The sequence below is a fragment of the Castanea sativa genome, chromosome 12 (genome assembly GCF_040712315.1).
Source record: "Castanea sativa cultivar Marrone di Chiusa Pesio chromosome 12, ASM4071231v1".
Classification (NCBI taxonomy): domain Eukaryota; kingdom Viridiplantae; phylum Streptophyta; class Magnoliopsida; order Fagales; family Fagaceae; genus Castanea; species Castanea sativa.
The window spans coordinates 2,796,350-2,811,947 of record NC_134024.1 but is presented as its reverse complement, the minus strand read 5'-3'; the positions used below and the strand labels follow the sequence as shown (position 1 = coordinate 2,811,947).

The window sequence follows — 15,598 nt, the reverse complement described above, 5'->3', positions numbered from 1 at the left end:
GTTCGGTTAACTGCAATATGCCCTTAATAATACACATTACGATAATGTAACATTAAAATTTTGGTTTTTTTTTTTATTTTTTTTAATATTACCATAATTTAAAATTACAAAATATATCACACTACCTTAATCTCATCACATTTCTAAACAATGTAATATTGTATTCTTGTATTGAGATTACATTAATATAAGATTACAATAACGTAAAATTACGGTGTAATGTAACATCACGACGAACCAAAAGCCCCTTAAGCGTTTATGCGTGTCACATCACGATCAATGGCATCTGGAATATATAGAAAGATAGCAATATGAATAAAACCTTATAGTTTTTTTTTTTTTTAAGTGAATAGAACTTATTGTCCCGTCTCAAAAAAAAATCTTTATTGTTGATAAAAAAATCAATATAAATACTATAAATACAACTTTATAGCCGCCAGGAAATTCCTTGTCATCAAATTTCCACTAAAGCACTCAAAAATAAAAAAATTTCACTAAAGCAAGTAAAAAAAGCTAGAGAAAGTAATATAAAGTATAAACAAAACTTTAGTTAAAATTTAAAAAGACCGAATGAGATTGGTTCAATTGCAAACACATTCCCTGCACTTTTAATTTTGTATTGTTCATTTCGGTAATGACAAAATTCTTATTTCAAGTGATCATGTATAGTGCACGTGACCATTTTATCATATAATCATTAAAAAAATTATTGTTTGTAACGAATTATAATAATAAAAATTCTTTCTAAATTAAAGTTTAATAAACAAATTCTTGAAATGCAAACGGGCGGTATTGGTTTGAGGGCTATTTGTATTTGGTGGCGTTTCCATGGATTTATGGGTCATTACTGAAAGCCTTAAGGTGTATAATACAAAATTAAAAGCACAGAGGGTGTGTTTTGAAATTGACCCAAACCTCGGGGATATTTATGCAAATTGTTTGTCCTCTTCGCCAATCTATTTTCATTTTAAGTACTTTGTTTCTTCAATTTTGACTGATTGTACTTTTTATCTAATTTTTGGTTCAAGATTTTCTAGGATGATTTCAATGGCTTCCATGAGCACTGGAAGAGCCTTCTCACCATCATCATCTTCTTCTTTTACACCTCGATGGAAATATGATGTGTTCCTAAGTTTTAGAGGCAAGGATACCCGGAATAATTTTACAGACCATCTATATTTAGCTTTGAAACAGAAGGGTATTTTCACTTTTAGAGATGACGAAAAACTAGAGAGAGGAAAATCAATTTCACCAGAGCTCTCAAAAGCAATAGAAGAATCAAGGCTTGCTATTGTCATATTCTCAAGAAACTATGCATTTTCTACATGGTGCCTAGATGAACTTGCAAAGATCATTGGATGTGTGAAAGAGACGGGAATGACAGTTTTACCAATTTTTTATAATGTGGATCCATCTGATATACGAAAACAAATTGGAACTTTTGCACAAGCTTTTGCTAAACACGAAGAACGTTTTGAGGAGAACATAAAGAAAGTGCAAAAATGGAGAGATGCTTTGAGAGAAGCGGGCAATCTCTCTGGGTGGCACTTACAAGATAGGTAATTTAATTTGAGATATATTTTTCTTCCGTATGTGTCAAACATCTCTCCCTATATTTACCATGTGAATTATACTGCCAAACATATACTCAAGATTTTGACTACAGTATATTCCACATTTAATATGTGAACATTATACTTCTTATGTAATCTATACTGTATCAATAAAATAGGATTTTTTTTTCTCAAAAAAAAAAAGAAAAGAATTTGATGGTTTCGCTTTTAATTTAGGAAAACAATATTCATTAAATAATAAGAAATAAAATTATAGAATTTGAAAGAACAAAATATCATGACCTTAAATGTCGGATAATAATAATAAAATGTTGGAAAGTGTGAGAAAAACACAGAGGTATAAAGAGGTGGCTATCTCTTAAAATCAAACTATCCATACATACATATAAAGTGGAGGAGTTAATGATAGTTATAAAAATTAGGGAAAATAAAAATTTATTAAAAAAATATCTCCAAATAAGCTTTTTACTAACTTGTAACTCTACATATTCACGGACACATTTAAGAATAAATACAATTAGATAAATATTAAACATTCATATCTAAGCTTAATACAACTGATATTCATTTTAGTATTTTTGTTAATTCTTTAACAATAATTTGTAATGATAACTTTGAATAGAGTATGCAATTTTTTATTATGAATTCCTTGATTTTATTTTTTATTTTGAAGAAAAGGGTAATTTGACTATTTATATACTTAAGTTTGATTTACATTTGAACGTAATTTTTGTTAATTTTAACAGAATGAAATTACTTAATGTTTAAAATTTCAAATAATGAATATGTTATGAAAATTGAGTTTATATAAAAATATAAAGAAGATAACAACCAATTCTTTAGAACACTATAGAATTTTTCATTGACATTTATGCATGAATTAAAAACAAGTTTTAAGGCCAAAAAGTTCAATTCAAAAAGTCTATATTTTACCCACAATAGAAAACTCTAAAACAAATAAATTCAATCTCAAAATCAAAGCACATAGTAATTCATCTTATCTCCAAAATCAACATGGGTGACTCATAGTATGTTAATAAATTCAATAGATGTTAACATAAAAATTAGCTATGTATATAGAAACAATAGCTCATATCATATGAATAGCAAAGAATAAACTTAGTATCACAAATAAGACATTTAAGATGTCATGTCATGTGTATAGTCCCTACAGGATGGGTCACACCCACATACTGCCCCCATCGATAGGGTCACTAGAAAATAAACAACTGCCAATTAAAATCACAACATCACAACTTCCACAACGCGAACGAATTATAATACGGATAGTGTACAAATACGATCAAAGGAGTTTCACAAATGCAATAGCAATAGCTCAAAGATATAAGAATGGAATTTGAGATTAAAAGGGTCACATGAGATGGTACAATGTGTAAAGAAAATGGCAATGAGTTGAGGACACTCAAAAAAACATGGAAATTTATCAAGAATGAACTTTTAAATGGGTTCATCAATGAATATGGTAAAAGAAGAGGAATAGTGTGTAAAGTCCCACTTATATATTTGGATCTATAAAAACCTCAAGAGGAGAGATTGTTATTTATATAAATGTATGGGAGGAGCGTCATCTTGATTCTTGATAAAATTTGAGGAATGTTGGTGGAATTTACTCTAATTTTAATTATTATAGTATATGTATGATATGATTTTGAGATGAGCTTATATATATAATATCTAATTTTAATGTGAATGTTTTGGTGCCAATAACTAAATGACTAATTGTTATATAATTCTAAAACTCTCATATATTGTACCAAATATCTTATAATTTCACATGGAATGATTTTTTTTAAAGATAGGTTTGAGTCAAAAGTTATTTCAAATTTTGTTATTTTTAGTCAATAGTAACTTATTAAGGGCACAAATCGAAACAATTAAAAAGGTTAATGGTTTTAGTTGAAATTTTAGAAATTGAAGGTTAATTTGAAACCAATCCAAGCCTTATGGGAATTATGTAATTTATAACTCTAACACAACTCCTAATTAGATTAATATTCTGACAATCAAAATAATTCCGCTATTAGATCACACGTTCTAGTAGGTGTAATTTTAAGTTGGCTTTCCACTGTTCAATGGCCAACAAGGATAATGACCATTGCTATCATAAGAAATAGGATTGGATGATGACATTAAATTTCCTCATTTCTAAATATTTTGCAGCTGCTCTCTTCCCTCTCTTTTGTAGGCTTTCTTCTTCTTCTTCTAATTGTATAGTTAAAATACGGGTAGTTCTTTGGATTTTGGCTTGAAGCATTCATTTACATTATTATAAAAAAGAAAAGAAAAAAAGAGGCATTCAATTACATAAATTCAACCCAATTTCAGATTTAACCAACTAAACTTAATGCCACATGTCTACATAATTTTTTTGTTGGATATATCCTGTCCTCGTAAATTCAGATTCACAACTTATTGTTCTCTCTTCTTTGTAGGTCTGAGGCAGAATGTATCCAAGACATTGTGCGAGAGATATTAAATATATTGAGAAATACATTCTCAGCACATACAATGGGACTAATAGGAATAGAATCCCGAGTGGAGAAATTGAAGTCATACTTAGCTATAGAGTCAAATGATGTTCGCATTATAGGAATTTGGGGGACAGGAGGAATGGGTAAGACAACTCTTGCAAGAGTTGTTTATAGTATGGTTTCCAATCATTTTGAAGCTTGCTGTTTTATTGCTAATGTTAGGGTAGAATCTAAAAAATGTGGTTTATGTAAGTTACAAAAAATACTTTTGAAAGAACTTTTGATGCTAGAAAATTTGAATCTACAAGATGTCGATGATGGAGTTCAAATGATCAAGAATAGGATACATAACAAAAAGATTCTTCTTGTTCTTGATGATGTAAATGAATTAGACCAATTGAAGAATTTAGCTGGGGAGCATTGTTGGTTTGGTTCAGGTAGTAGAATTATGATAACAACAAGAGATAAGCATTTGTTGGTGAATCCTGAAGTAAATGAAATATATGAGGCTGAAGTATTGAATCATGATGAAGCTCTTAAACTTTTTAGTTTGAAAGCTTTTAAAAAGGACCATCCAGCTGAAGATTATGAAAAGCTATCTCAAGCTTTTGTAGATTATTCTAAGGGGCTTCCTTTGGCCCTTGAAGTTTTGGGTTCTTTCTTGTGCAAAAAAAACATTGATGAATGGGAAAGTGAACTGAATAGGCTCACCGAATTTCCTGAAAGAAGAATTCTCGATGTGCTTCAAATAAGTTTTGATGGACTACAACCAATAGAAAAGGAAATTTTCTTAAATATTGCATGTTTTTTTAATCACATGTATCCAGATTTTGTCATAAAAATACTAGACGATCTTGGGCTTTATCCTAAAATTGGATTAAGGGTTCTCATTGATAAATCTCTAGTAAAATTGCATGAAAATCAATTGTGGATGCATGATTTACTACAAGAATTGGGCCGAGATATAGTTCATCAAGAGTGCCCTAAAGACCCCGGGAAACATAGTAGATTGTGGTTGTTTGTAGATATTGACAATGTGTTGACAAAAAATACGGTAAGGGGTTATCGAAATAAACTAAGCATATATCTTATTTTATTATTCAACATATATTTTTTTTTATAAAGAATGATATGGAGTTTAAATTATATTAGTCTAGCAATAATATAATACATTTTATACTAATCTCTCTTATTCTTATTAATAGGGAACGGAGGCAATTCAAGGCATAGTACTAAAGTTGCATGAACCAAAAAAGGTATATTGGAATCCTAAAGCCTTTTCAAAGATGGGAGATCTAAAATTGCTTAAAATTTGTGGTGTTCAACTTATGTATGATCTCAAACATCTTCCTAATAGCTTAAGAGTTCTTGATTGGAGAGGGTACCCTTCAAAATTGTTGACATCAAGTTCCCAATCAAAGGTAATTTAGGTACCCTTATACTACTTTTTTTATATATATAATAAGTTTGTTTGTAGAAACTAATTATTTTACTCTCTTTTTCTTTTTTGGCTTTTAACAGAGTTTTGAGAATTTGAAATTCATTGGGCTGAGTAGATCTCTAAAACTTATTGAAACCCCAGACATCAATGAAATCCCAAATCTTGAGAGTTTGGTTCTTGAAGATTGTAGAAATTTACGTAGGATTCACCAATCAATTGGAATTCATAAAAAGCTTACTATTCTTAATTTAGATAGGTGCGAGAACCTCAGATGTCTTCCAAGCAAGTTTGAAATGGAGTGTCTCACGGAACTTAGACTTTCTGGTTGCTCAAAAATAACAAAAATTCCAGAATTTGGGAGAAACATGAAACGTGTACACGGCCTTAATTTGAGTGGTACTGCGATTACAACACTACCCACGTCAATTGAGCATTTGACTGACCTTTTTTGGTTGGATTTACGTAATTGCAAAAATCTTGTGCATTTACCTGATACCATTTTTAATTTAAAGCGGATTGCAATAGTCAATCTTGAGGGATGCTCAAAACTGGATAGACTGCCAGAGAACCTAGGGAATGCCGAAAGTCTAAGAATGTTGTTTTTGAGCGAAACTGCTATAAGAAAGGTCCCTTCTTCCATTGGTCTCTTAAAACATCTTGATTGGCTAGATTTCAGAGGATGCAAGGGGTTATCATCTAATAAATCGAGGTATGAGCTCCTCCCGTTTTATTCAACGCCAACAATTCCTCATCCCATTGACTTGCTATTCTCTTCTCTATCTCTATCACCTGTGTATTCTTTGTTCGGCTTGGATTTAAAAGACTGCAATTTCAAGGCAATCTCCAATGATATTGGTTCCTTATTCTCTTTAGCATTGTTGGATCTAAGTGGAAATGATTTTGTTTGCCTTCCTGAAAGCATCATTCGACTTTCGAATTTGCAAGAGATGTACTTGAATAATTGCACAAGTCTTCGATCATTGCCAAAGCTTCCATTGAATATTCGACTCATTCAGGCAAAAGGTTGTATCTCACTGGAAATGTTACCAGATCCATTAAAACGAAGTGATTCATTGGAACCATCTCTCTATCTTCAAAATTGCTTTCAATTGGCTGATAATCAAAGCTGCGTAGACTGGTTTATCTCAGGGATAAAAAAATCCCTCAAGCTCTCTCCCTCTCTCCCTCTCCCAGTCCTAAAACCCTACCATTATTATCCATATGTCATTGTTATTCCTGGAAGTGAAATTCCTGAGTGGTTTAGCCACCAAAGCATGGGGAATGAAGTGAACATAAAACAACCTTCTCATTTGTGTAAGAACGTGGGAATTGCTATTTGCGTTGTGTTTTGTACAAATGATGATCCATATCAATTCACCTCCCGTCTTAGTTATTATTTGATAGCCAATGGAAAAAGAATTCTTATTAATTACTATCCCTCAATTTATAAGGTTTCATCAGATCACGTTTCACTAGTCTATGTGGTTCCTCAATTCTTCGATGAGGAATCAAATAAATTATTATGGGAAGGAGACGTGAATGGATTCAGTCAGATTAGAATTAAAATTGAAATGGCTGATTCAAGTTCGAAGGTAAAAAAATGGGGGATCCGTATGAAAGACATAGAAGATCTTGACCGATCAATGGTACAGTACAGCAACAGCAGCATCACTCCTTATGATGGCATGGATGTTCTCCATCATAATTTCGACAATTCGTCAGTGGCAGTGGAATGTCACAAAGTCAAGTGCAGTCGTGATGATTATAATGGGGCTGAACCCAGTGGAGAAGGAAGCTCAAAAAGGATTAAAAGGCACACAGAAACCAATGGTAACTCTGATTCTGAGGAGTCAAGTGAGTACAAGGACTGCGATGAGGAGTTAAGCGATTGTGAAGAATCTAATGAACGTAACCCTGATGGTTAATCAACTTTTCAGTAAGTCACTGTCTTTCCCCTGTTGGTTTCTGCATTTTCTTTTTCTTTTAGTGTACATTTTTTAATGGATTGCCCACCACATGTTTGAGTAGAGTTGTCAATGAGACTCCTAGTGGTTTGACAATAAAGAATGGCAAGAAAATGCTTTTGTTGGTGTTTTAAAAGCATGCTTTTAATGTGATTAAAAGTGAGTAAACATCAAAACTGGAAGTTTTTGCTGCCAAATCTCATCTTAAATAGACATATCTTTTACCTTTGCATTTTCTTAGCTAGACTTTTTTTTTCCTATTCTATTTTTTCCTCCCCAGACATTTAGGAGCTTAACAGAATATATATAATGTCAAGTTTGAATGGAAAGGGTGCTATAGCCTATCACATGTATTGCCTCCATCTGTAATATAATTACCTCATTTATCTGTGATATTAATACTTTAAAACTCATTTTATAATTGCTTTTTAATTATGGAAGTGTTTGACATATGATTATTGTTCTTTGGCTCTTGATATTCTTGAAATTTTCCAGGTTGTTTCGGATCATGACCAAGTTCAACCACCCATGCCCATCTCACATGTTCATCTTTATAGTAATTAGACCCAAGCAGGCAAGTAAGTATTTAACAAGATTGAAAATTGGAGAAGGTAGTATGCTTAGATTTGTAAACCCCACTTTACTTGTTATTGTCATTTTGATGCATTATGCCTACAATTTAAGTTTTGTCACATTTTCGTCATTGTTTTGCCATTTTAGCCTGATTTATTACCTCTCATAGTAAATTGATAATATACCTTTATAGACATCCTAGTATATACATATGGTTCCAATTTTTTGGCATGTCAATAAAGGGGTGTCCTATGAAACTGTTTAGTTTCTGTAAATGTTGTGGCAGATGTGCTAGTCAAAGATACTTTTAGCCCGGGTGGAATTCTGGATTCGTTTGAAAACTCTATAGCCAAAATGATTTTTAGAGAATTTTACAAATTCATGTTTGTGTTATTGACAAGCTCATAAGGTCTCATTTTAAATCTGGTGCTTATTTAGTTGAAAAGGATAATGGTTGTTGCTTAGCAGAAATCATAGAAACCATGCCGGCAGGTCCTTTTTTTATCTCACTAGCACAACCATAAGTGAAGACCTTGAGCATTGGAGCCATTTTGTAGGTTACAATCACCTTCTAAAATTATTGTCGTTCTTTGGAGGATTTTATTGAATTTTCTTCTTGTGAGGGCAGAATTGAGAAGAATTGTGAGGACTTTTTTCCTGTGTGTCAAAGACTCAAAGATGCAGAAACCTTAGACCTTATTTTTTTCCCTTGTCATCTATAGAAATCTGGTTTGGTTTGATCTGTCCATTAGAACTAATTTCATTCAACCTTACTTGATTCAGGCATGGATGAAGAGAAATCAGGGCAATTTAGAGAACTTAAAGTATTTATAGGAACAAGGCAACCGTGAAGAAAGAGTCTTTCTCTGCCACTAATGTGGCCATGTTTTTTGAAATTTTGTTTGATTTCAATGTGCAGGGTAACTAATAGTTCAAAAAACAAAGAAAAGCCTCAACAGCAGCAAGAAAAGCAAATCCAGACCTTTAGAGAGGGTTCAACTGCAACCAATCCTGTTGGAGGAGAGCTGCAAGGGTAGGGGATGGAAATAGCTGGGATCCAATTTTTTTTTTTAAAAAAATAGAGAATATGCATGTCCATAGCTGCTTGTGAGGAGTCAAGTGAGTGATTAGTGACCTGAGATTTTTTCATTGGAAGGAATTTTGTGAAGTGACCTAGAAGGTTGATCAACATTTTTCTCTCTATCGCATGTAAGTCACCATCCTTCTTAATTTGAGTTTTGTTGGTTGATGCATCATCGCTTTCCCTTTCCTTTGGCATATACTTGTACTCTTTTGGGTTAATTTTAACTTCAAAAAAGTTTCTTGCTAGCTGTACCTTAGTTAATTATTAGCACTTATTCAAACTCCCTTCTGGTTTGTTTCCTTAATCATAAAACACAAAGCAATACTCCTAGCTAATTTGATACGCATATAAAAAACAGAATCTTATGAAATAAACAATGATTAGGGTCATCTTGGTTTAGTGATTGTGTTACTTGTTTGTGCTGGTTGCCCCCTTGATGTTGGATCATTGGACTATTTCATGAGGTGAATCTGTCACATGGCCAAGAGACAAAAAGATAAGTGCAGTCCATTGTATGCTTTTTAACTTCTCTCGTCATTGTTTTAAAATTTTTCAAGGTGCAAAAACAATATATGCAGGCCACTGCAAACATTACAATCAAAATTATTTTTTATCTCATTACATATTATATATGTGAAGTCATGCATAGATTGCAGTCAGAATGATTAGTCTAGCTTGGGGTAGCATCTAGCTTCCTCCTTAGCTGAAAGTTCTCTAAAGTTGTGTACTAACCTTCAACCAAAGAAAATGCTTTCTTTTTTTTTTTTTTCTTTTTTTTTTTTTCTGTTTAAGAGAACAGCTGCATTTTTTGTTCTAGTTCTTGTTCCTTTTATTTTTGTTTTGCTCAGAAAATTCTTATTAATTTAAAGTATGACAACAGTTATATAACTTTTCCCCAATCCACTTGCTATATAGCTTAAGACAATCAGGATTCCAATTCTAAAATGTACAAACTTTACAATCAAATGTAGTTATAAATTTAAAATCTTCCGCAATGAGGAACTTGATGATAACTTTTATGAGGAATTAATTTGGATATTTAAAATATCTGTAAAGAACAAATCATTAAAACAAGTTCTTGATACATCCAAATATCGACATTCTTGACAATTGATCGTATTGGAATAATTAGTCTTCCTAGAGGTTGTGTCTAGCTTCCTCCCTTGTTGAAGGTTTTTTAGGGTTGTTTACTAACTTGAAACCAAAGCAGATGCTCTTTTTCTGATTAATAGAATAACTGATTTTTCTATTCATTTCTTTTCATTTTTTGCTTTTGCTTTTCTCTGAATTTATATTATTTAAAAGTACGACAACAATCATAAAGTTACTAAAATGACTTGTATTAGCATGTTTGAGGACATTGTTATTGCAATTCTCATAATGCAAACAATCTTTAGAATCAAATCATGGTTAGTGATGGTTCAAAATTTTCAACCATGAGGAGCTTGATCATAACTTTCCTTAATAGGGATTTAATTTTGATATGCAAAATTTCTTCAATGACCAAGTCACTACCATGTTCTTGATATATCCAAATATTGTCATGTTGTTGACAATGGATCAGTTCATTGATCAACAGAGAAAGGTCTGCTTCAGCAGCAATAATATTCTTGGTGAACTGCTTAAACTATCAGCATTGGGAACCTAAGCTTGTACCTATATGTTAATAGATTTGCCATCACCAACTAATTGAGAAGCTCTCATAGGAGACAATCTTCAAAGTTAAAAGCATTTAGTCCAATTTTATGTGTCACCCAAAAAATGTTGTGAATGACTGCATATTACTCAATTGTTAGACATGTCTTGTCAGATCTGTGATTTACCATAAGAGAAGCGCGTTTGGATCTATTACTAAATGACCTTAGCCATCTGATGCCTTTATTCAATGTTGGGAAATCATCAAAGACTTCATCTTCCCATGTAATGCTTGTGGAGAAGAATTGGTGAGACCTTTATCATATTTGAATTTCATTTTTAAAGTGTCATATCTTTCTTCCTTTGATTTCTTATTTAGATATTTCTTTCGTTCATTCTTTCTTCTCCTTCCTCTTTTACTTCAGAGATTTAGGAGTTTAATAGGTGCCCTGTGACATATCTTTTTTCTATTGTGCTTTCTTATATATATAATTTAGTAGACAGGTACTACCACATGTAAATGCCCCGTTACATTTTAATAATAATAGTTTAAAACTCTTTTTATATGTAGTACTGCTCTTTAATTGTTTAAGCTTTTACCAAATAAATTTTGTGCTATTTCCTCTTGATGTTCTTGAAGTTTTCTAACTTTTATACCTGTAACTCGAAATGAAATTATTGACTGAAATTTGTACTTACCCATATCAGATCACGAGCAGGGCAAAACTGTTCATGCTCATTTCACATGATAAAACAAACCAAAAGACTTATCTCCATAGGTAACTTAGCTTGGCTACCCTATCAAAGTGACTCAACTAGAATTAGAATCAAAGGATAACAGAAATTAAACCTGAGCATACAACAAACTTAGCCATAAATTACTAACCTAATTCTCTGGTGCATATTCAATCAGGCAAGCAACTATGCAGAAAAAGTTGAAAAATAGAGAAGGTATCCTGCTTTGATTGATAAGCCTTGCTCTAATTGTTATCATTGTTTTGATGCGTTACATTCAGAATATAAGTTTTCATATTTTTCTGCTTGGTAGTCTTTTTAGCCTGATGTATTGTATTTTGTAGTGGAAAGATCCTACAGTTTTATTTTGATGTGTTTTGTCCAGAATTTAAGTTTAGTCATGCATGTGTGTATCAATCTTTTTCAATAATACAAAAAATATTATTTTGCTAGGTTATAAAACCCATACTTTTGTAATCCCTCAATTAAGTCAAAATAAGCTACTACTATTAATAGGTATTTAAACTTATCTTTACACTTTGGCTTGAAAACAGGACCTGATTAGAGAGCTGTACTCTCCAGAAGTGGCTGCTCAAATTTATGCTATCCCTATCTCAAGCTGTTGAGTAACTGATAAGCTGCTATGTCCTCATACAACAAAACATAGTGAGTGAAACCAAGTGTCTTATGCAATGAGGAAGAGAACTTGGATCGTTTATTCCTAAAGCACAGTCTTGCTTGGGCTGTATACCCTCAACACAATGATGTTTGAGGGACGAGGGTGCAAAACAGTGTACTTGTGATGTGCTAATGCTCAGTAAAGGTTTTTTTTGTATGTATGCACAAGCCTATGATGCGCAACATGTTGATTAGAGTAACTACTAGAGTGTACCAGGGCAAGTCGTGTAGGATGGCAAGTGTTGCTGACAGTTGAAGGGCACTGGCAGAGCAGGTGCAAATGGGTTTGTTTTGCCTATGTAGCTAAATCATGTGCTGGCAGATAATTTTTTGGCTCTTCCAATAATGCCGTATGCAAACGAGTGGAAGCTTACTGTTTGAGAAGCATTTTTTCCAGGCTTGTTTTGGTTAGTGGAAGATTGGAGGACCTGTGTTTGGAAAAGAAGAAGCTTCCTTGGCAACTTGCTGCGCTGACTGAAGAACACGAGTGCAAGGGAGTTGGAGAACGCCAGTGGTATACATTGGCTATGCATGGGAGTCACTAATGAGGCTAAAGCCCAGGTTTCTCTTGCTTCTAACTCTTTTATGAACATTTTTTGGGCTTGTAACTCTATTACTAGAGAGTTAACTTTAGCAGTCTGGATAATATATAGCCAATTTGTTTCAATAGTGGGACTTTAGAGTTACTTTCAGCAAAAATTGTTCATGTTTAGTTGATATTCTCCGCATGTTAATAGATAGTCAAAATTGCCAATGAGCTAGGTAGCTCAAATGGTATTTTCTACCCCCCAAATTTTATACCAACAGGTAATCACAAGGCTCATGAGCCTGAGAGTTGGCTTGGAACGTCAATCAACAAGGCTAGCCAAATTTGGATAACATTAGTAAATTACTGATTCTTCTAAAAGTTTAAGCTGTTAGGAAATTGTGAATTTAATTATTTAACTATAATTTTAACACTTCCCCTCACATGTAGACCTAAACCTCTTTCTAAAAAGTAGGGCCCAACTTGTGGGGTTTTTAACATTTTAAATTAAAGATAGAGTGGAGACAGGATTGAAATAAGGATCTCATGCTTTTATACCATAGTAAATTACATATTCACCTAAAAACATAATAATTACTTAATTAGTAATTTATCAAAGAATGGAGACAGGATTGAACTAAGGTATCTATACTTAATTAGTATAGTTGCAAGTTGCAACTCAAGAGTTATCTATAGCAAAGTAGAAAATTACTAGATTATAAACGAATCTAGCTAAGGAAGAAGCATTGCCTTGCAGGCTTGCATTTAAAGCAGATAAAACATTAGCTCACAGTTTCTCTTAGCATCATCATACATTTTGTCATAGTGAAAGGTCTGAACTTTGTACAAAAGGGCAATGATTAATGGCAACATCACTCAAAAAGATCAAAAATTGACAAACAATGCAATTATATATAATCCTATCTAGTGACATTTTTACTTTTTACCTCATATAAATGTAAAAGAAAACTAAAGTAATATGACCTGCTTGAACACTTTCTTCAGCTACTTTACACTGTTAATACTAAATTAATTAGTGGATGTATTAGTCATAAAGTTTCCAGATTCCACTAAAGCATTTGTACGTGATACATCATGGTGGAACCTTGATTGTGAATAGATAGATAGAAAGAAAGCCATATGAATAAAAATAGGTTTATAGCTTCTCAAAAAAAGTAATACGAGTAGGACTTTATATAGCTGGGCACTAGGAAATTACGCAAAATGTGTAGGAGTAATTGTCATCAAATTTCCACTACAGTACTAATCCTAGAAAATGGAAAAAAAAAATTAAAAAAAAATTTATAAAAGTATGATAAAGCATATTCATCCCATTACCACCACCACCAGCAAAAGATTTTGATTCATTAGAATCTACTCATGCATGTGTCTCACTCTCTCACATGTTTGAAAATAGTTTTGCCCCAATAGTTAATCTTTTTGAAAAATGGGTCAATGCAAGGTCAACACAAAAATTTACACTTTGACTTGGAACACAGGACCTAGTTAGGGAGCTATACTCTCCTGAAGTAGTGAAGTGGCTGCTCAAATTTTAGCCACCCCTTTCTCAAGGTGAGGACCTACTAATAAACAAATATCGCCTCAATGTAACACATGGTGATATCAAAATTAAGCTACTGTTGAAAGTAGGGGGGAATTCAAGTAATGGATTCTCATTGGAGGGTCATAGCTCTTAGATTGAGACGTCTATGGGAATTGAAGCTTCCTTTGAAGTTAATAATTGTTATGTGGAAGTTTGGCATGACGACTTCCTAATTAATACAGAATAGTGAAATGAAACATAGTGAGTGATAGTAATTGTGTGAGGAAGAGGAAAACTTGGTTAATTTATTCTTGAAATGCAATCTTGCTTGGGCTGTATTGTTTGGATAGATTTGAGCCTTAGATCTGAGTTCATTTCTCCCTGCTCTGTGAAGCGGTGGTTGCCTCAGTGGATGGAGGATCCAAACTTTCAAAAACAGGAATATATTATGTTCTCTAGATTGATGTTTAAGGGTGCAAAGTAGCTTCTAAAAAAGTGCTAATGCTTTGCTTTGCAGGTCTGCACAAGTCTCTAATGCACAACAAGCAGATCAAAGTAACTGCAGGAAAGTACCAAGGTAGGTGTTTCAAGTTGTGGAGGGTTGTAGGAGTTGCTGACAATTTAGGGACACTAGCAGAGATAGTGTGAACGGGATGGTTTTGGCTTTGTAGCCAAATCAAGTGTCGGCAGGCTGTTGCAGTTCTTCCATATGCAATCAAATGGCATGCAGCTAGATGCCACTGTTCGGAAAGCATTAACTAAGGCTATACAGCCATGTTTTTGTAGACTTGTTTCCATAATTTCTATGAGTGGAGGACCTATTTTTGAGAAGAAGGTTTCCTTGGCAACTTGCTGTGCTGATTGAAGACCACAAGTGCATGGAAGTTGGAGAACGTTAGTGGTTGTATATTTTGTGCATAAGAGAGTTGCTATAGATGTTGGGGCCTTGCTTCAAATTCTTTTGAACATTTTTGGACTCTACTACCAGCCAACGCTTCAGACATTATTGTATTGATAAACCATACCCAAAAAGAAAAAAGAAGATGAAAAGAAATAAGTTGAATTAACACCTTTTCTGGACTAATTTAAGCTATGGCATGCAACTACATGCAATCATTAACATTGTAAGACATCATGTAAGAGATTCATGTACTTAACGTGAAAATCATATTCAACTCTCCTTTTAGATTCAAATAAGAGCAATTGAATTAACTATCTAATGGCTCTGACCGATTAACATGCTTTTTATTTTTGTGCCCTTCAAATGGATTGTTCCGTTAAACTTCTAGTAAATAAAAAAATTGAAATTTCTCTTCCTTATGTAAAGGTTGTTATATAATTCGATTGTTTTTA

At 32.9% G+C, this 15,598-nt stretch overlaps 2 protein-coding genes across 6 annotated transcripts in view; both read left to right on the top strand.

Moving 5' to 3' along the window:
• Nucleotides 1-15,319, top strand: part of LOC142618895 (TMV resistance protein N-like) — a 69,345-nt gene extending 54,026 nt beyond the window's left edge. For 4 of the 5 annotated variants that reach the window (XM_075791948.1, XM_075791947.1, XM_075791945.1 and 1 more), the window contains one exon: nt 14,763-15,319. The gene's annotated coding sequence lies outside the window, so the exon portion shown is untranslated. The remainder of the gene's footprint in view (nt 1-14,762) is intronic. The other variant, XM_075791944.1, reaches the window with a different exon arrangement.
• Nucleotides 583-9,111, top strand: LOC142618843 (TMV resistance protein N-like). The gene is made up of 6 exons (XM_075791876.1): nt 583-1,559; nt 4,028-5,120; nt 5,272-5,487; nt 5,588-7,443; nt 7,967-8,082; nt 8,964-9,111. The coding sequence occupies exons 1-4, from the start codon at nt 829-831 to the stop codon at nt 7,430-7,432; spliced, it is 3,885 nt and encodes a 1,294-aa protein (XP_075647991.1). The 5' UTR covers nt 583-828; the 3' UTR covers nt 7,433-7,443; nt 7,967-8,082; nt 8,964-9,111.
• Nucleotides 15,320-15,598: the final 279 nt, after the last annotated feature.

Coding starts and splice junctions, on each gene's coding strand:
- LOC142618843 (XM_075791876.1), top strand. CDS start 829: ATGGATTTATGGGTCATTACTGAAAGCCTTAAGGTGTATAATACAAAA. Junction 1,560..4,027: donor GGGTGGCACTTACAAGATAG/GTAATTTAATTT, acceptor TCTTCTTTGTAG/GTCTGAGGCAGAATGTATCC. Junction 5,121..5,271: donor ATGTGTTGACAAAAAATACG/GTAAGGGGTTAT, acceptor TCTTATTAATAG/GGAACGGAGGCAATTCAAGG.